The sequence below is a fragment of the Ochotona princeps genome, chromosome 14, assembly GCF_030435755.1.
Source record: "Ochotona princeps isolate mOchPri1 chromosome 14, mOchPri1.hap1, whole genome shotgun sequence".
NCBI classification, from domain to species: domain Eukaryota; kingdom Metazoa; phylum Chordata; class Mammalia; order Lagomorpha; family Ochotonidae; genus Ochotona; species Ochotona princeps.
Window position 1 is genome coordinate 30784186 of NC_080845.1, and position 21119 is coordinate 30805304.

The 21119-nt window shown below is 45.5% G+C and overlaps 1 protein-coding gene across 5 annotated transcripts in view; it reads right to left on the reverse strand.

The window, feature by feature from the left end:
- Positions 1–18323, reverse strand: part of MELK (maternal embryonic leucine zipper kinase) — a 64951-nt gene extending 46628 nt beyond the window's left edge. For 2 of the 5 annotated variants that reach the window (XM_058672646.1, XM_058672643.1), the window contains exons 1-8: positions 18168–18322; positions 13605–13700; positions 12223–12308; positions 9850–9966; positions 8160–8303; positions 6044–6112; positions 3756–3848; positions 115–213 (exon numbers count right to left, since the gene is read on the reverse strand). In XM_058672646.1, the coding sequence (XP_058528629.1) occupies positions 115–213; positions 3756–3848; positions 6044–6112; positions 8160–8303; positions 9850–9966; positions 12223–12308; positions 13605–13662 (666 nt within the window). In that variant the 5' untranslated portion in view covers positions 13663–13700; positions 18168–18322. Of the gene's footprint in view, positions 1–114; positions 214–3755; positions 3849–6043; positions 6113–8159; positions 8304–9849; positions 9967–12222; positions 12309–13604; positions 13701–18167 lie in introns of all 5 variants that reach the window. The other 3 variants (XM_004580981.3, XM_058672644.1, XM_058672645.1) reach the window with 3 other exon arrangements.
- Positions 18324–21119: the final 2796 nt, after the last annotated feature.

The window sequence follows — 21119 nt, forward strand, 5'->3', positions numbered from 1 at the left end:
GGTTTCTGGCAGCACAGAATACTTTTGCCTGTTTTGTACTTTCATAAATGAAGACAATACAGTATGCAGCGCAGAAAAGTTTTACATTGCAATTCTATCCCCTATAACACTCACCATAATCTTTTTGTACAAAGCCATGACATTATCATCATCAAATGGCAGATATCCACACATAAGGACGTATAAGAGTATGCCCATGCTCCAAACATCTGCCTGAAAGAAAAGTGCATCAGTTTAAGTTCAAGTTCAGATCATCCACTTCTGATCCAGCTATTTGCTAACCAACCTGGGAAAACAGCAGGAGGCGGCCCAAGTGCATAGGCCTTTGTAGCCAGGTGGGAGACTAAATGGAGTTTCATGATCCTGGCTTGGGTCTGGCTCAGTTCTGGCCATTGTGGCTATTTGGATGGAAGATCTATCTATTTTCTCTCTCTACCCTCTCACTGTAATTCTGCCTTTCAAATAACTAATAAATCTTTTTTAAAAATTTGTAACACATTTCAGATGGCAGGACGCTTAACAGAAAACCACAGGACAATCACAAAGCTGGCAGAGCTCAGAGATCATCCATTTCAACCTGATCATCACACAGACAGGAAAATGGCATCCCAGAAGGGAAGGCTGTCCGCAGCCACTGGCCTGAGGGACTGGACTTCCAGGTCCATGCCCTCTCCTCCAGCTGAGCTCATAATAAGAAATCACTTCCAGCTGGCTCGGGCATGATAAAGAAATGAAGCCAGTTTTCTGATTCTGAAAGATAATTCTACAACGCTCCTGAGGGTTGGATTATATGAGGATTATGTAAACAGGCATGAGGATGTCAAAACAAGTCTTAAAATTTACTGATAATCTGCAAATGTGTATAAGCTGCACTGTAAAATCCCCTGTAGGTAGAGAAATCTGAATAAAATTTCATGATTAACTTTTTACATCGAGAGGATAGAAATTAGCCTGCCAGCACAAAAGAGCCCTACAATCTCCAAATCCAAAAAGGAGCTTAACCTTTAGATGAGCTCTCCGCGAGTCCCAAGAGTCCTGAGCAGTAACTATTTATTCAAGCAGTGCTTGGCTTTAGTCAACAATGACGACACCATTAGCTAAGCACAAGTCAGAGCTCCCACCCTCATTTGATCCATAGGAAAATTTTCAGAATTTTACTACTAAAGAGCAATGGGAGGTAGGGAGAGAAACAGAAAATGGAGTTAAAAATCACTCGAGCGCCATCATGAACCTACACAGTGCCTAGATGAGTAATAGGTAACCCAATTTGAATTCCTGGTCTCATCTACTGAGTTACATCAAGTTACAGGACTCTGCTGTAACGCCTCGGTTTAATTTGGCGCACAGCATACCTCTGATGGTTGTTTCAAGCTGTTTTTACTATCTGAGAAATGGGACATATTTAATGTATAAATGAAGGTGTGATGACGAGATACTCATGATCAGGGTGTTAAAGTCAAATCAACAAACAATTATGTCTGGGATAAAACTACAAACTGAAACTAACAGAAACATTCCCATAGAAATCTACCAAAGTCTGGAACAGAAAGCAAAACAAAACAAAATGTATTTTTTCAATTAACACATAAAAGCACCTTCATTTCATTTTCAAATTACATACAAAAATTAGTTAACCAAAATCATATGCCAAGTCAAACTGCAATCCATAGGCTATCCAATGCCAAATGAGAAATGAATAACTAGAAAGAAGAAGGTTTTAAGAAATGCCCTGGGCGGGCTTGGCAGCGTGGCCTGGTGGCTAAGGTCCTCGCCTTGATCCCATATGGCCGCTGGTTCTAATCCCGGCAGCTCCACTTTCTCTCTGTCTCTCCTCCTCTCAGTATATCTGACTTTGTAATAAAAATAAAATAAACCTTTAAAAAAAAAAAAAGAAAGAAAAGAAATGCCCTGGGCAATAGGGAGAGGCACCCTCTCTCTCCTTGACACAGAGGAAAGTAAAAACATTTCTCTCCCACCTTTTCCATCTGCCCATTCCTTCCTACATGCATTTCTGTGATTTCCTCCACCTTTTAGATAAACAAACTTCTTCGCAAGTTTGTTGCTAAACCTTACCAAAAAAAAAAAATAAAATTGTGGGGCCAGCACTGTGGCACAACAGGTTAAGTCGCTGCCTGTGCTGCTGGCATTCCATATTAGGGCCAGTTCAAATCCTGGCTACTCCATTTCTGATTCAGCTCCCTGCTTATGGCCTGGGAAAGCAGACGAAGATGAGCCAACTCCTAGGCCCTTGCATCCATGTGGGAGACCTGGAAAAAGCTCCTGGCTCCTGGCTTCTAGCTTCAGGCCGGCCCAGACCTGTCTGTCGCGGGCACTTAGGGAGTGAACAGGCCGACAGAAGACCTCTCTTTCTCCTCCTCTCTCTAACTCTGCCTTTTAAATAAATCAAAATAAATCTTAAACAAACAAACAAAAAATTCCTGCTCATACCCTTAAAAAAAAAAGTGCTGTGTGAGATTATTGAGGGAATTAGAGATACTTGTCATGGAACATGACGTTAGAGCATCATCTGGACCAAAAGTATCAGAATATTAAGTTGCGGATTTTATTTACCTATTTATTTGAGAGGCAGAGACAGACAGCTCCCATCCACTGGTTCACGCCCTAAATGCTCACAATAACCAGAGATGGGCCATGGCCAAAGCCAGGAGCTAGGAATTCCATCCGGGTCTCCCACGTGAGTGACAGCGGCCCAAAGCAGGGAGCCATCACCTACTGCCTTCCCCAGTGCGTTAGCAGGAAGCTGGAGTCAAAGCAAAATAGCCTAGACTTGAACAGGCACTCCAATACAGGATACAGACGACATTTGGTAGGGGACCTAGACATTCCAAGTGCTGGCTTACACTGCTTAAACTACAATGCCCACCTCAAGGATACAAGCATTTTAACGGTTAGGCTAAAGCACTCCTTAAAATGCTCATTCTTAAAGCCTCATTACCTTAAAAAACAACCCCCAAGGGAATGCTTGAGGGAACCATTCTGGAGGGAATGAGTCTCAGATGATTCCTAGTTATAATGTCCCTAAGACACTCTTCTGAAGGCTGGCACCGTGGACTAGCACATTAAACTGCCACCCACAACACTGGCATCTTATTTAGGAGCCAGTTCATGTCATCACTGCTCCACTTCCAAACCAGCTCCTTGCTTATGTGTCTGGGAAAAGTACAAGAGGATGCCATTGTACCCACGTGGGAGACCGAGATGAAGTACCCGATTCCTGGCTTTGGCCTGGCCCAGTCCTAGCTGCTGCGGCCATTGTTCTAGTCCTGGCTGCTCCACTTCCCATCCAGTTTCCTGCTAATGCACCCAGGAAAGCAGCGGAGGAGGGTCCAGGCACGTGGACTCCTGCACCCACATGGAAGACCCAGAAAAAGGTCCTGTTTCTTAGGTCCCAGCTTCAGATCAGCTCAGTTCTGGCCTCTGGAGCCATGTGGGGACTGGAAGCACATGGAAGACCTTTTTCTCTGCCTCTCTCTCTCTCTCTCTCTCTCCCTCCATAACTTTGCCTTTCAAATAAAAATAAAACAGATCTTGAAAAAAATTTTAATGCATTACGTGTTAGTATATTTGTCAGTTATTAATTCCTTTTGTTTACATATCTCACTCCCCAGAGTAAAGTCTGTGATAACTGAGATTTAGTATTTCACTGTTACATTCCCCAAAGCACAGTCCATGACTCACAAAGTCAAGAATAAATGTATGTTAACTATATACTAAATTCATCAAAGAGTAATTACCTCTGATCCAAGATATGATTTGCCTTGTATTAATTCAGGTGCCGCATAAGCAAGACTCCCACAGCATGTTTGTAGATGGTAATCCTTATTACCCTGCCACAAGATGAAAATGAATTAAACCTTGATAAACATTCTCTGAGCACAAGCAAAGAGAAACTAGAGGAAGAACTCTCCCCAAATAATAGGAGGCTTCTGCAGTAACCCAACACTCGGTGCCCACATGAGTGCCTGCACCCGTGGTTTCGGTATTTCTGAATTTTCAATACCACTACAAATTGGCACAAGCAGATTCCTTCCTCAGCCAAGTCAGGTTCATACTTCCCTAGACAGGTGTCTATTGGTATAATAATCAGTCTAGCACACAGCCACACACCCATCCTCCCACTCCCATATATTCATGCAAAAAGGATTAGTTCTTTATTGTACCTTAACTCCAATATCAAATCTTTACAAATGCAAAATAGCTGCTTTCTCCTTAGAGGGAAGAAAGCACCTGTTTTCTGGACTCAGCTGTATTCACTTGCAGAGCAACTAAAACAAGACATCCGCTCACTTTGCCCTGCTCCTCTCCCACAGAAAGTGCGAGAAATGACGAAAAGGAAGCTGCTGCACAGCACCTGTGCCGAGTCCTGCAGCTGGCAGAGGACTTCCCCGCCTGGCAGGCCTCGTTTACCACAGAGATGACAGGCTCAGGAGCCAGTCCCTGGTGGAGCGTGGGGCAGGCCCCACTGCTCTAGATGGTGTCTGTGTGGGATAGGTCCGTGGCAAGCATAAAGAAAGGCTAATAGAGTCTATCACAAACATTCTCCACTGCCTCCCATGAAGGACGTGACTTGAACCAGTCTCCCTGTGCAAAATGTTTTTCTCTTGATAGGCCTGTCAATCCCAACACCATCCCACCACCCCCCAAAAAAATCACCCTCAGCACTGGGTTTCTAGACCCAGGGCTCCACCAACAATCTGAGGAGGCCAGGGAAAGAGAGGAGAGTTGGAGAAAAATCAGCCCTTCTGCCATAGGGTGGTTCTTGCTAATTCTGAGTGGGAGCACCAAGGGCTGAGACAAGTCTGCAGTTTCAACATTCCTACTGAGTGGAGAACGTTCATTTTAGAGACTGAGCAGCATCATTAGAGACCTCAGGAGGAAGCCCCCAACAGGCACCTCACAGGAGACCTGCCGCAAAAGCAGAGCTGCAGGGTTCAAGGTCACCTCAAAGAGCACAGCAGCACCTCTGTGGAACGTAAACTAAGAAAACACATGAGAGTGTAAACACTCAAGCACAAGCTGCGGTCCAGAAGCAAAGCCAGACACTACCGCTGCTACCTACCAACACCACACAGGCTCTCAAAATAAGAGGGTCTCACAGAGCAAAACGTGCAAGAAGTAGCTCCCTCAATGCCACAAGAACACTGGACTGGGCCACAAACCACCCAAGGAGGCTGTGAAGGCATGAGAGCACATGTGTACAATGACAACAAATGCCCCCTCACCAGACACCTGGCCATCCCTGGGAGGACCCTGTCTGGCATGGTGACCAGGATGAAGACACAGAAGACCACTGTCATGTACTGGGACCACCTCCTCCACGAAATCGGCCAGACAGCAGCTTTGAGAGGTCCCACGAGAACATGACTGTGCACCTGTTCCCCCATTTCAGGGATGTCCGGTTCAGCGACATGGTCACGCTGGGCATCAGCCCCCAAGCAAGACAGTGCACTTCAACATGCTTGAGGTCTAGGCCAGCAGCACCAGGATCGAGTCCCAGAAGTTCTGTGACTGGACACCTACTAACTCTCATTCAAAATGTAATTAATTAAAAGGACACATGGACTTTTTTTTCTTTTTCTAAGGAAACGGGCTTATCTCTCACAATGTAACTGATAGTTATATAACCATGTGGATAACAAAGAACAGACTTGTAGTAAATTTCTAACTTGCACTTGCATTTGAACGAACAAAGGCATCATCTAGTGGCAACATATTCACACTGCAAGAGCACACTTCAGCACCGGAGCTGTGACCGTCTCAGGTCACAATGGCACCAGGAAATCTCTCCCAGCACACCCATGGGATCTGCAGCAAGATCAACCCTGGGCCTCGACCAGTGACTCTCAGTCTAAGCAACATACTAGAATGATCTAAAGAACCTACAAAAACCCCTGATGTCAGCAATGAATTAAACCTTCTCAACGGACACATCCTAACTTCATGAAGACTAAGGCCAGTGCAAACTAATATACCAAGGGGCACATTTACAAGGGAAATAAGTGTCTTTTATTTTTATACTTACCTTGGGTTTGGCACAGAGACCGAAGTCAATCAGCTTTAATCTATGATATTCATCAAATAATAAATTTTCCTAGAAAACAAAGATATTTTGGTATTTATATATTGACTTCCTTACAGCACATTCCACGTCTAGTCATTTCTAATGCTGATTTAAGGTTTACGTTAAAACCCTCAAAAAAAAAAATCCTGAATACTATAAAGTAAAAATCAACAAAGTTAATCAAAATGTAAGAAATACAGAAAGGGAAAAAGGAATGTTGGTAACTATAGCACTTCCCTTCAAGATACTTTATTTTTATTAAAGATTTATTTATTGGGCTTGACACAACAGCCTAGTGGCTAAAAAGTCCTCGCCTTGCATGTACCGGGATTCCATATGGGCGCCGGTTTGTATCCCAGCTGATTCACTTCCCATCCAGCTCCCTGCTTGTGGCCTGGGAAAGCAGTTGAGGACGGCCCAAAGCCTTGGGACCCTGCACCTGCGTGGGAGACCTGGAAGAAGCTTGTCTCCTGGCTTCAGACTGGCTTAGCTCCAGCTGTTGCGGCCACTAGGGGAGTGAACCAGCAGACAAAAAATTTTTTTCTCTGTCTCTCCTTTTCTCTGTAAATCTGCCTCTCCAATAAAAAATAAATAAACCCTTATTTAAAAAAGTTTATTTATTTAAAAAGCAGAGTTACACAGGGAGAGCAAGAGATCTTTCCCTCCCCAAATAGCCACAATGGTTGGAGATGGGCAAATTCAAAGTCAGAATCCAGGAGCTTCCTCACAGTCTCTCACATGCATGTACAGCCTTACACACTTGACTCCTCCACTGCTTTTCCAGACACATCAGTAGGGAACTGGATGAGAAGTGGTACAGCCAGGACTCGAACCAGTGCCCATATGGAATGCTGGTGCCACAGGTGGCAACTCCACCTGCTTTGCCATGGTACTAGCCCTAAGAAATGCCATTAGAATCCATTTTCTCCCTAGTATTGTAAAGATGAACTGCAAGTAAGCACAGCTTGTGTCAAAGGCAAATTTAACAAGAGTGAGCTAAAAGGGTTAGATTATAAATATAATAAGGAATTGATACTGCCATAACTTCTCAGACCAATTCTAAGTCCCTGACGCTGGTACCAAGTAATGCTAAGTCCATATTCCCCATTCCCCACACTCATCAGAGCCTGCAGACGTTAAGCATATTTACATTTTCGGGCCCGGCGGCGTGGCCTAGCGGCTGAAGTCCTCGCCTTGCACACACCAGGATCCCATATGGGCGCCGGTTCTAATCCCGGCAGCTCCACTTTGCATCCAGCTCCCTGCTTGTGGCCTGGGAAAGCAGTCGAGGAGGGCCCAAAGCTTTGGGACCCTGCACCCGCGTGGGAGACCCGGAAGAGGTTCCTGGTTCCCGGCTTCGGATTGGTGCAGCACCGGCCCGTTGCAGCTCACTTGGGGAGTGAATCATTGGATGGAAGATCTTCCTCTCTGTCTCTCCTCCTCTCTGTATATCTGACTTTGTAATAAAATAAATAAATCTTTAAAAAAAAAAAAGAATATTTACATTTTCATTCTGTCTTGCTATTAATTCATTGAACTGTTGGTTCCTTCTAAGGAATAACAGAATTAAAATGAAAAGAACACGGGATATGAACAGGGCACTGAAGGGAAAATACTTGATGATACAACATTCTCACAGAAAAAGCTCAATACTCTCAAAGACAGAATCCCGATTACACAGACATCTGCTATGTCACACACAATGAGCAAAGAGAATGCACAGCTGCCCCTACAGCCTATACCAAAAGTCAAAAGTGAAGGAGGAGGGGCTCGGCAGCGTGGCCTAGTGGCTAAGGTCCTCGCCTTGATCCCATATGGCTGCTGGTTCTAATCCTGGCAGCTCCACTTCCTCTCTATCTCTCCTCCTCTCAGTATATCTGACTTTGTAATAAAAATAAAATAAATCTTAAAAAAAAAAAAGTGAAGGAGGAAAAGATATGACAGATTCTGACTGAAACAGAAAAATAGCAGCAGCAAATCTAAGACAGATTCCTAAACAGAACATGCGGAAACCCAAATAACCGCAGACGAGCAATGCCGACCCCCTCGCGCAGCGACCCGGGCCACGGTCACTCACCGGTTTGAGGTCTCTGTGAGCATAGCCCTGGCTGTGCACATAGGCGACTGCCGACAGTATCTGGCGGAAGACAACTCGGGCCTCCTCCTCTGACAGGCGATCCTGGGAAATGATGTAGTCAAACAGCTCCCCTCCAGGGCAGTACTTCAACATCAAGAGTCAGAGACACCGTTAGCACTCAAAAATCCCCGCCGAGGAATTTAAGATAGAAAGTCAGATACAGCTCAGAAAAATTACTAATGCAACTTTAAAGACAAAGAAAGTGCATGAGGTACATTACTACACTCTCAGGATCAGACCAATCAGTAGTTAGTCCAGGAATGAGAACAGTAACTCTTTCTTCGAACATTTTTATTACCAATATTTTATTTAGAAGTTGAAGCAACCACCACTGTGATTCTAAAAAGCTCACTCAGGGATTTATGTATTTACAGCTAAGTACTAAAACCAATTCAGTCTTAATGAACTCACATTTAGTAAGCATACTTACCTGAAATTAAGAAAAGAAAAATCACAGCAGTAATTACTGTTACTCTAGTAATTATTATTGGTCACTGTCCAGAGACCAGCGAGTACCAGTCTGCATGGGAAGGAGCCCAGTTCCCGAGAGGGATCGCAGCGGCTATGAGAACAGAAGCCAGAGAACGGAGCTCCAGGCCCCTCAGCCCTCTGCAGAGAACCCCACTCTTCCATAATCTGGGTTCCCATTTAAGATTTCATTTCATTTCAACAGTTATCTATTAAAATTCAAAATGCATGTAGCATTTGGCTTTACGGTTCCACATTTACCAACTGTTCCTATAGAGGTACTCACATCAAAAATTAAAGATCACCAAACATTAAAGATCCTTCAGGGTCAGGCGTCTGGCCAAGAGTTACAATGCCAAAGCGAATGGCCATCTCTGGGTTCAAGTCCTGGCTCCTGATTTCAGTTTTTTGCTGGGAAAAACCCTGGGAAGCAGCAATAATGGCTGTAGGAGTTGGGCTCCCACCAACACAAAGCTACTGCCACCATGCAGACTCCGTTCCTGGCCCCCACATTGCAGGCAGCCCAGCTCCGGCTGTCACAGGCATTTGGAGTGCAAACCAGCAGATGGGAGCTCTTCCCCCCATCCTTTGTCCCCACGCATCTCCCTGCCCCTCATCTCAAAGTTTTATAGGAAAAGGGGGAAATTCATACAGAAACAGGCACACAGAGGAAAGCATCACTTCAAGAGGGAGGCACATCAAATGCCAAGGTGCCGGTGACCACCAGAAGCTAGCAGAGGGGCATGGGGCAGACTGTCCTTCAGAACCTCCAGAAGAGACCACCACTGCCCATAACTCGACTTTAGACCTCTGGCCACCAGGACTGTGAGATGACAAACTGCTACTGTTTTGTTTTTTTAAGCACAACATCCTAGGAAATCCATACTTACACCATGTAACACTAAAGTGAATCCTTCTGTCTGAGAACAAAGTTTAATTAATGAAACACCACCACCCTATTAAGAGTGAATCAGAAAAGAATAAATTTATCAATAATCTCTAGTTTATTATGTGCATCCACTTGGTCTAAATTGTTGGACATAGAACTCAGACAGGAACACTTCCCAACATTCAGTCTAACCTTTCAGGCGAAACATACTGTCTTAACACTTAACTTTCTCTTTACCAAATGACACAATGCTCTCAGCTCTGTGGAACATACCTCAAGGACCATGAATATTTTGTTGGCAGTCTCTAGCACGTGGTAGAGTTGACATATATGTTGATGTCTCAGGTTCTTCAAGGCATCGATCTCTGTTTTGACCCGGGGCAAATCACTCTGTGCCGAGACACAGTGAATGAACAAGGTACTTTGGGTAGTTTTCCAAGAATCGATAAACAGCTTTAATATCAAGTAGTAAAAGGCATCAACAGCCCCAAACTGTTCAATGCAGAAACATAGAGCAAAACTTATTTGTATGTATATAAACACTGTAAGGATTTGATGAAAAGCAAATTCTACGTCAGCCAACAGCACAATGACCAGAAAAATTAAAACAGTCTCCGACTCTTTTAGCAGGAGAGCTTTCCAAACAACATAAGTGACAGAGATGCTCCACTCGGTTACCAAGCCTGGAGGCGTGTCATGTTCAAGCTCAGCAACGCCTGCTAAGAAACCTGCAGCTAAGCTAAAATCCAGTAAATTTAGGTGAAAAGTATGTTGGTAACTTGCTGTCCCTGCCTTCTAACTTTTCTAGGCACTTGAAAATTTTCCAAATAAAGACTCAGTTGGGAGGCCAGCACCATGGCATAAGAGGTAAAACCTACATCTGTGGTACTGGCATTCCACGTGGGTACCAGTTTGTGTCCCAGCGGCCCCGCTTCCCATCCAGCTCCCTCCTTGTGCCCTGGGAAAGCAGTGGAGGACGGCCCAAAGTCTTGGAACCCTGAACCCATATGGGAGACCCAGAGGAAGTTGAAACTGGCTCAGATCTGACTATTGTGGCCATTTGAGGAGTGAGTCAGTGGATGGAAATCTCTCTGCCTCTTCCTCTCTCTGTTGATCTGCCTTCCAAATAAAAATAAATAAATATTAGGAAAAAAAATTTTTTTAAGGGGACTCAGTCTAATAATCCAGAGGGTCAAAATCCAGTTATTTAGGGCTATGCAGACAAATGTTAGATCTTGATCAACAATCAACTTCTAACAGGAAAATCTTCTGTCTTCTTTTTCGAGGGTAACAGAGATCTGTAAATTCCTGAAGGTAATCAAAATAACATTAAAATCCTGGCAGTAACTAAAATAAGCATAATAACAACACAAGACAGCAAAAAATAATAAGAAGTTGAGGCCAACACTGTAGCACAGCAGCCTGCAGTGTCAGCATCCAATCTGGCAATGGTTCAAGTCTTGGCTGTTTCACTTTCAATCCAACTCCCTGACAATGACCTAGGAAAGCAGTGGAAGACACTCAAGTGCCCCTGCACCTGCGTGGGCTCCAGACTGGACCAGCTCCAACTATTGTGGCAATCTGGGGAGAGAACTAACAGATGGAAGATGAATCTTTCTCCCTCTCTTACCCGCTCTCTGCCGTTCAAATAAATAAAATTGAAAAAAAAAAAGACAAAAGAAAAAAGTGTTTAGTATCAATGTAATATTGTTTGCTATCTAAGCATTTAGATGAATAATGAAACTAAAGCTATAACTTAAGTTTAAGTTACTACAGGAATTAGTCAAATTTGTAAACAATGTTGATTTTTAAAGAAAAATCTATTTGAATTTTTTTTATTGGATTGATAAATACAACAGCTCTGCCAGAAAACAATTTGATGGAAAGCCTGATTTGTCAACTGACAGGCTGCAAAAGACTTTTCAATACAGGCCACTGTGTGATTTTAGCATGTATTTTGCAAGAAATTTTGTTTTATAATTAAGAATATTCATAAAGTGTTTATGTTGCCTTACTCAATTATATACTCTAATAATTAAAATAATTACAATGCTAATTCTGCCTAAAAGAAAACCTTTTTTTCTTTCTCAACTTTTAGGGACTTATGATTATAGAAAAATGATTTTTAAGTCTTTAAAATTTCTAGATCTTTTGTTTTAATTATTTTTTTTTATTACAAAGTCAGATATACAGAGAGGAAGAGAGATAGAGAGGAAAATCTTCCATCCGATGTTTCACTCCCCAAATGACCGCAACGGCCGGTGCCGCGCCAATCCAAAGCCAGGAGCCAGGAACTTCCTCCAGGTCTCCCATGCGGGTGCAGGGTCCCAAGGCTTTGGGCTATCCTCGACTGCTTTCCCAGGCCACAAGCAGGGAGCTGGATGGGAAGTGGAGCTTCCGGGATTAGAACTGGTGCCCATATGGGATCCTAGACGTGCAAGGTGAGCACTTTAGCCACTAGGCTATGGCGCCAGGCCCTGAATAAATCAATATTTTTTAAAACTTTTAAAGCAAATAAAAACAAAATTTTAAAGCTATAAGAATGTTATTCTTAAAACAGCAGTAACTTAAAACATTTGAGCAAATTTGCATCTTAACTCACAAAATTGATCTACACAGAATATTTTTGCAATATTTTAAGCTTACCCCTAGTGCATTTTTATCCATGATTTTTATAGCTACCATTTCTCCAGTAAGGATGTGGCAGGCAAGTTTGACCTTCGCAAAGCCACCTAAGTACAGAAAAATACAGCATTAACAAACAAGCAAGAACAAGGCACGAATGCCACACTGAGCCACATATTTCTAGAATTTTGTGGACTCTTCCCTCCTGCCACTTCTACGGTGTCAGCCACGATTCTATTGTCTTTTCTCCCAGAGTCTAGCTGAAGACTCTTTTTCTTGACCATAGCAGTGTAGGACAGTCTTCCAGACATTCATGGATAATGTATCTTACAGAACATGTATGCACACACTTCCATTTTTTTTCATCAAAATAAATTTCTCCTTAATTCCACTTTCCACAAACTTTCTGAAGCATCCACGTGACAACAGAATTCACTCTTCAGATTTTGTTGCACAACTAACATTGCGATTAAAACTTGCTTCATTATTAAAATTCTGTGTGACTATTTATTGTCAGAATATAAAACTGCCAAGACAGAAGACAAACTACGTAAAACTTACATTCATTTTTAAAACTGTGAGGATAAGCAATTAAGTTCCAAAACTGGAGCAAAGGCTGCATAAATGTTGCTACTTCGGTACCTATGAGAAATCTCCAAAGTAATATTCCTGAGAAGTTTCAGCCAACCTGTGTGTCCTTCTCTCCTGTCCCTGTAGTTTGGAATCCCCCTATTTTACCAAAAAGCAATCCAGATGCTTGAGCCTGGAGGCATCCTTAAACCTCTTTCTCTGGTAACCAACCTAACAACAAATTCTGTGGCTGTCTTCAAACATATAATGGTTAGCTTGGGGAACAGGAGGCAGGCACTAATGATCGTAAATGGCTTTATGTCTTGACCTAAGCACAGAGTCTGTATCTAAAACTCCATGTGTATCTAAAATTCCATCAAGATTACTGCACTTGCCATCTGTATATAAAACTCCATCAAGATTAGTACACTTCGCATATTTTACTGTGTGCTCTATCCTAATTAAGAAAAAACATTTCCGTGTGTGTGTGAGCACACGTGCACTCACACTCAGAATCCCACCCTTCTCTACTTTACTACCTCCCTCCTCCAAGCCACCGTCACCTCCAACATCACACCCTGAGGCACTGCAACCACCTCTAACTCCTCAGTAACCCCCAATATCTCTTATTTAGAATAAAAGTTAAAGTCCTGGCAATGTCCTACACGGCTCCGCTACTATTCCTCGCTCCTTGGACTGCTTTTTCTTACAGATTTAGACAAACTCCTTTTTCAATGACACCAGTTAGACTAAAAAGCTCATGACAACCCAAATAGGCTATCCTCTAAATAGCTGATCCATCCTTTCTCTCCAGAAACAATGATAGTAATTACCTGTCCCAATGGTTTCATACAATTCATAGTGTTTAAGTAGTTCATCGTAATCTTTCATAGTCTACCTGGAAGTTATGCAAAATTTAAAAAAAAAACCTGTAAGACATAAGTAGTACATGATCAAGTCAGGAAATAAGACCAGATTATCTCTTCCACTTCGAAACTGCAAACATGAATGAATCTTAGCCACATAAATGAAACTGAACAAACAACAACAAAAACACATACATTTGATTCCATATAAAGACTTAAACATGCAGTATTTGGGGGGCCCGTATAGAGGTATAGCAACTAAAGCTCCTGCCTGTAATACCAGCATCCCCCTATGGACACTGGCTCATGTGAAAGCTGCTCCACTTTTTTTTTTTTTTCAGATTCATTTTTTATTAGAAAGGCAGATTCACAGACAGGAGAGACAGAGATTTTCTGTCTGCTGGGTCACTCCCCAGGTGACCACAATGGCCAGAGCTGAGCCAATCTGAAGCCAGGAGCTAAGAGCTTCATCCAGGTCTCCCAAATGGGTGCAGGGCCCCAAGCACTTGAGCCATCTTCTGCTTCTTTCTTACGCACATTAGCAGAGATCTGAATCAGAAGTAGAGCAACCAGGACTCAAACTGTATTCATACCTAACAGAATCCTGGCATTGGAGGCGGCAGCTTAACTCACCGTGCTACAACACTCGCCCCTAAGTAAATTTTCTAAAAGCACTCATACACATAAGTCAAACCCTAGGACTTGAGGGGCTTCAAAACGGAGCTCTATTAATAGTCAACATAAAGATGAAGCTCTCTGAAGCTACACAGAAATTATCTACCTCAACACTCTTCATCCTCAGAGCTAGGCTGACGGGGTAGAACTTAGGCACTCAACTTTGTAAACGGATGTCCCCACATCCCTTAGAAAGCCACACATGAGTCAAGAGGCCCAAAGACAAGTAAAGGTCACTTGGAGGACACTAAGAGAACCTCCCACGTGGTCCAGCACAGCAAACCAGGGAACTGGAGCTCAAAACAGATGCTAGTGATGCCCAGGCAGGAAGGAAACCTTTCTTCTCCTGGCCTGAGCCACAAACACAAACCTTTGGGGATGCAGCAGAGGATGGCTTAAAGCACAAGGTTCAAGACCCCAAGGTCCCACTCTAACACGTCAGCAGGCACAGGACAGGCAGAGCCAGTCCCACTTCACCAACAAGCCGAGATCCAGCAAGCTTGATGAAGGCTGAGATTTATGACATGGTGTTCACCAGTTCTGTGTCCCAGTCCTTCATCCTGCCCTCACCGCAACTGAGTGAAGAGCACGTTAAAAGTCTCAATGGTAACAATTTTGCAAGACTTACAGGGTAAGTATAATCTCAGGAATGTGGTAAATTATTCAGGAAAACAGTGAGGCAGGTGTTTGGCACAACAGTTAAAATGCTGTTTCTTACAGCCATATCCCAGGCCCTGCACAATGACTCAACAGCTAAACACTTGCCCTGCAAGCACCAGAATCCCATATGGGCATCAGTTTGTGTTCCAGCTGTTAACTTTCCATCCAGCTCCCTGCTTGTGGCCTGGGAGAGCAGTAGAGGCTGACCCAAAGCCTTGGAACTTTGCACCTGGCATGGGAGTCCCAGAAGAAGCTCCTGCCTTCGGATCAGCTCAGCTCCAGTCACTACAGCCATTCGGGGAATAAATCAGCAGATGGAAGATTTTTCTGTCTCTCCTCTCCATAAAAAAACCTACCTTTCCAATAAAAATAAAATACATCTTTTAAAAAAAGAACCATATCCCATACTGTAGTGCCTAGGCCTGGTTCAAGTCCCAGCTGCACTCCAATCCCAACTTGCTGCCAACGTGCACCTGTAAAGCAGTACACGGCAGACCTGGACTGAGTTCTGAGCCCTGGTTTCACTCCGGCCCAATCATGGCTGCTGTGGGCATTTGAGGGGTAAACCAGCAGATGCAAGGTATTTCTTTCTCTGCCTTTCCTAGAACATTAAATTTAAAAAAGAAAAAGAATAGTAACAGGCAGGCCCTTACTACACTGAGAATGGGTCATGTTCTAAACGAGCAAGAAAAAAAGTCCACATGAAATGACCAAAGCCCCAACAGCCAAAAAAGACTTTTTAAGAATGATTTATCTATTTGAAAGTCAGAGTTAGAAAGAGGGAGAGGCACAAAGAGAGAGGTCTCCCAAACACTGGTTCACTCCCCAAGTGGCCAAAATGGCCAGAGTCGGGCCAGGATGAAGCAAGGAGCCAGGAAATTCTGTGCCTCTCACATGGATGGGCAGAAGCCCAGACATTGGGGCCAACTTCTGCTATTTTCCCAGGCAAATGAGCACAGAGTTAAGTCAGAAGTGGAGCAGCCAGGACATAAATTGGTACCCACATGGCATCACAGACAGCAGCTTTACCCACTACGCCACAACGCTGACCCCACGAAAGATTTTTTTAAATATCTATAGGGCCCTGTGCAGTAGCCTAGCAGCTAAACTCCTCACCTTGCATGCATGGGATACCATATGGGCACCAGTTCTAATCCCAGCGGCCCCACTTCCCATCCAGCTCCCTGCTTGTGGCCTGGGAAAGCAGTTGAGGACGGCCCAACGCCTTGGGACCCTGCACCTGTGTGGGACCCCAGACGAGGCTCCTGGCTCCAGATCAGTTCAGCTCCAGCCGTTGTGGCCACTTGGGGAGTGACTCAGTGGACAGAAGATCTTCTCTGTCTCTCCTCTCTGTGTATTTGTCTTTCCAATAAAAATAAATAAATCTTTAAATATTATTTGTAAATGCCTAAAACACTTCTGTCTTAAATTGTTTTACCAGGATGGAAAATAATTATTAACAGCGAGTAAAACGAGTTTGAAATTTTGGTGAGAGGCTGGCACTATGCCACAGCCCGCAATGTCCATACAACATTTCACGTGGGCACTGGCTCAAGCCTCAGCTGTTCCACTTCCAACCCAATGTCTTATTAATGTGCCTGGAAGATGACCCAAGTGCTTGGGCCCTGCTACTACTGTAGAAAACCTGGGGAAACTCCTGGCTTCAGCTTGAAGAGACAGAGAAAAATCCATGTTTCATCCACTGGCTCCACTCCCCCAAATGCCTGCAACGGGCAGGACTAAGCCAGGTTGAAGCCAGGAGCCTGGAATTCAATGTCAAGCCTTCCTCATGGATGGCAAGGTCCCAACCTCTTGACTTCCTGGTGAACAGAGAACTGCACCAAGATAACATTAAAACGAGTAATACCAATGTGGACCCAGATTATTTCTGTAAAATTCAAGGAACCAGGGCGAGCACAGCAGCCTAGCAGCTAAAGTCCTCGCCTTGCACACGCTGGGATCCCATATGGGCACCAGTTCATATCCTGGCAGCCCCTCTTCCCATCCAGCTCCCTGCTTGCGGCCTGGGAAAGCAGTCGAGGACAGCCCAAAGCCTTGGGACCCTGCATCTGTGTGGGAGACCAGGAAGAAGCTCCTGGCTCCTGGCTTTGGATTGGCTCAGCTCCAGCTGTTGTGGCCAGTTGGAGAATGAATCAGTGGATGAATGATCTTTCTCTGTCTCTCCTCTCTGTAAATCTGACTTTCCAATAAAAAATAAATAAATCTTAAAATAATACAGAACACAACAAAGGCTTAAGACTGGAGTCAGTCAACTTCGTAACCGTCAAAGGAGGCACAGGTGTTGTCAGTCATTGTGGAAGAAGGACCAATGGAAGGACAACCCCAATCAGACCCAAGTGTCCTTCTGGGTGTGACTAAATAGAATTGGTGTCGTACAGGACTGAGGCCTGAAACTTCTCTAAGGCAACGAGGAACTGGCTGTGTAGTGGGAAGAGGTTTATGGTTCAATCTTAAGAACATGCTGCATCACCAACATATTCTCGAGGCTACGTTCTTCTCTGCTGCAAAACCGGTACATTTATCCTATCTGCTGAACCTGAGCAGACGGCGATGCTGAGGAGGGTTTCAAACCCTGAGTACAGAATGCCTTATAACGTTGGCTCCACAGTACATCCCATCAGCACCCCGCCTTCTTGCCCCCTCACAGAGGCCCCTGTGGTTGGGGGTCTTGGGGGTACCCAAAAGGGGTGTCCACCAGTAACGCAGGAGGAGATGGACGATTCACAGCAGCCAGGCAAAAGGGCACTCAGGGCGGCCTTTGTTCCTTCCACACCTCAGGGGAACGCAAGTCCAAACAGGAGCCAAAAGTGGGAAGACGAGCCAAACTCCAACACCCCTCCGACATGCACACCTTGCCCCCAGAGAAGCGCCAGCGTGAAGTTCACGGACCGCAGCGTGAACTGCAGGGGGCGGGGCGGCTCCCCTCTCAGGCCCCAGGTCCCTTGAGGGGCAACTTTTCCTCCAATAGGATCAGCTCCAAGCTCCCCCTTTTGAGTGTGAGCCTCTGAAGCCAGTACTCCTGGGGAGACGGGAAGGCGAAGTGTCTCCTCCAGGAACAGGTGGGGCTCCAGACAATTCGGCCACACTGGGTTCTCGGGTGGCCGCTCCCGGCACCGCAGCACAACCCAACGCCCCCAAACCTTCACCTACGGCTGCCGAGGGCAGGCCACTGACCTGAGGGGCAGGGGGCCGGGCGGGGAAGAGCCGGACAGAAGGACACACGAGCCTCCCAGCCGTCCCAGGCGCCGCGGTGTAGGAAAGGAGTCCCTCAGGATTCTTCTCGCAGGTCGCGTTTAAGCCGCTTCCGCCCGCCAAGGGAATCAAACTTCCCGAGGCGGAAGGGGCGGGCCACGGGCGCGCGCGCGACGGACGGGCGCGCGCGGCGGAGCCAGTTGCAGGTAGCAGCTTAGCTCACTGCCCACAATGCCAACCCCTACACTAGTTCTCTTTTTTAAATTAAACTTTGGAAAGATGTAGAATAGCTGGTTAAGTTGCTGCTTGGTAACACTCCCCCAGGTTACCCCATCCAGTATGTATTTCAAGTACCGACTGCCCTTCGCATCCTACTTTCCTGCTAATGCAACTTGCAGTGAAACAAGTGATAACCCCAGTGCCTGGAGCCCGGCCATCCACCTGGAGATCGCGGGCTCCTAGCTTCAGCCTGGCCTCACCCTAGCTGTTATGGAGAAAAAAAAAAAAAAAATATATATATATATATATATATATATATATGGATTTACTTATTTTTTTTTTTTATTGGAAAGGCAGATTTATAGAGAGGAGAAACAGAGAGCAAGATCTTGGTTTACTCCCCAAGTGGCCGCAATGGCCTGGGCTGGACTGAGTAGCATCACTTGCTGCCCACCAGCACTTGCAGAAAGTGGGGCCGAGGGACATGCCCTGCTGGACTAGGCCACAGGACCCACCTGCGAGTGTACCCAAAAGTCAGAACAAAGAGAGGCCCACAGCAGGCTGGGCCGCAGCATCTACCAGAACTCGAGAGAATGGGATCTGAAGGCAGATTCTGTAGAGCATTTGTGGGCTCAACCCTGTGGGACCGCAGCATCAATCAGTTTTCATGAGATCCAGGGATGGTAACAGGCTGGGTCAGGCTGGACTGTGGAACTTACAGCCAGGGCTAGGAAGAGGCCAGGCTGGATAACGCTGCAGCACCTGTCAGCCAGCACGTGGACCCAGTCTAGAGGCAAGCCAGGCTAGATAATGCTGCAGCACCTGTGAGCCAGCACGTGGACCCAGTCTACAGGCAAGCCAGGCTGGACAAGGTTGCCACACCTAGTGGCAAGTGCTGGGTCATGTCTGGTTGGACTTCAGTACCCCCTGGCAAGCACAAATCTGGGCCAGGGAGTAGGCCTGGCAGGGAAACTGTGGGCTCTACCCTATTAAGCTGCACCTCCTGCTGGTGAGCACGGGAGCATGAGAAACCAGGGCTGGGACCAGGCAAGGCAGCAGCACCCTTAGGCGTATGTGTGAGCCGGGTCTGGGGGTGTGTCAGGCTCAGCTAATCTTCAGCACCCATGGATATGCACTACAGAGGGAACGTGGGGCAGACGAAGCTAGGCTGCAGCACATCCTGGCACACACAAAAACCGGGGCTGGGGATGGTCCTGGTGGGGGCTTTGGGGGTTGCTTTGACTAGGCAAGGTCACCTGCTGGTGAGCAGGAAAACTGGGCCTGTGGCAAGCTGGGTTGGGCTAGGCCACAACACCTGTTAGTTCATGTCAGAGATAGGGTTGGGGGTAGAACTGACTAGGCAGCTACAGCCACTTGAATGTGTGTTGGCTGGTGCAGGTGACAGACCAAATCTGGCCCTGTACTGGCTGGTGCGCACAAGAGTCAAGTCTGAGGTCACCTCAGGCAAGGTTTGTAGGGCACTCCCCGGCTAGATCACTGGACTCAAACTCCTGCCATAGGGAAAGTCACAAGCTATGTGGTCTGAACTTGGAGAGCATGCATCAGGACTGGGCCTCCTCCGCTGCTGATGCCTGTGCAGTGGACAGCATGCCCAGATGCACACGGAGGACACGTCAGCTCATCTAGGCCAGCAGAGGACATGGAGTGCCTTGTCAGAGGAACAGGTTGGACCACTCGGACCAAACTTTGCAACAAAGCGTCTGAGTCTGCAGATGCACCAAGGTGGACTTGGCCAGCCAGTAGACCTGAGGAAGCTTCGCTCAACACTGATACAACAAAGGCAACACCATCTCAGAACTATCTAACCCCTCAAGTAACACCCTTGGAGCATTCTTCCCCACATCAGGGTCTCTGATGTATCATTTATTTATGTTTATACATATTTATAGGCATTATATCTTTAAATATTTATATTTATTATATATAAAGGTTACCATATATTATATAAATATACATTAATAAATATATGTCATTCTAAGTGTGATGGAAAGTCAACTTGCTCAATGGGGGAAGAACAAGATAGCTCCACTTTTAAAGGACAAGGGATGGGCAGTGTGGCACAGTGGGTTAAGCTTCAAATATTGCCACCCATATTGAAATGCCTAGTTTGAAGGGTTGGTATTGTGTTAATAAGTCTTCAAAAAAAGATAAATCTTTAAAAAAAGAAAAAAGCAATATTTTACTTATTTATTTATTTATTTATTTATTTTAAGACGTATTTTTTTTATTGGAAAGGCAGATGTACAGAGAGGAGGAGAGACAGAGAAGATCTTCCATTCACTGATTCACTCCCCAAGTGACCACAACGGCTGGAGCTGAGCCAATCCAAAGCCAGGGGCCAGGAGCTTCTTCCGGGTCTCCCACACGCGTGCAGGGTCCCAAGGGTTTGGGCCGTCCTCGACTGCTTTCCCAGGCAGGGAGCTGGATGGGAAGCAGGGCTTCCGGGATTAGAACCTGTGACAATACAGGATCCTGGCATGTTCAAGATGAGGACTTTAGCTCCTAGGCCATCATGCCGGGTCCTATTTTATTTATTTGAAAGGCAGAATTAAAGAATCTTCTCTTTGTGGATTGGCTCCCCAGAAGGCCACCATGGCCAAAAGTGGACAAGTTTGAAGCAAGGAGCTAGGGGTTCCTTCTGGCTCTCCCAGATGGCTGTAGGGGCCTACACAGTTGGGCCATCCTCTGCTGCTT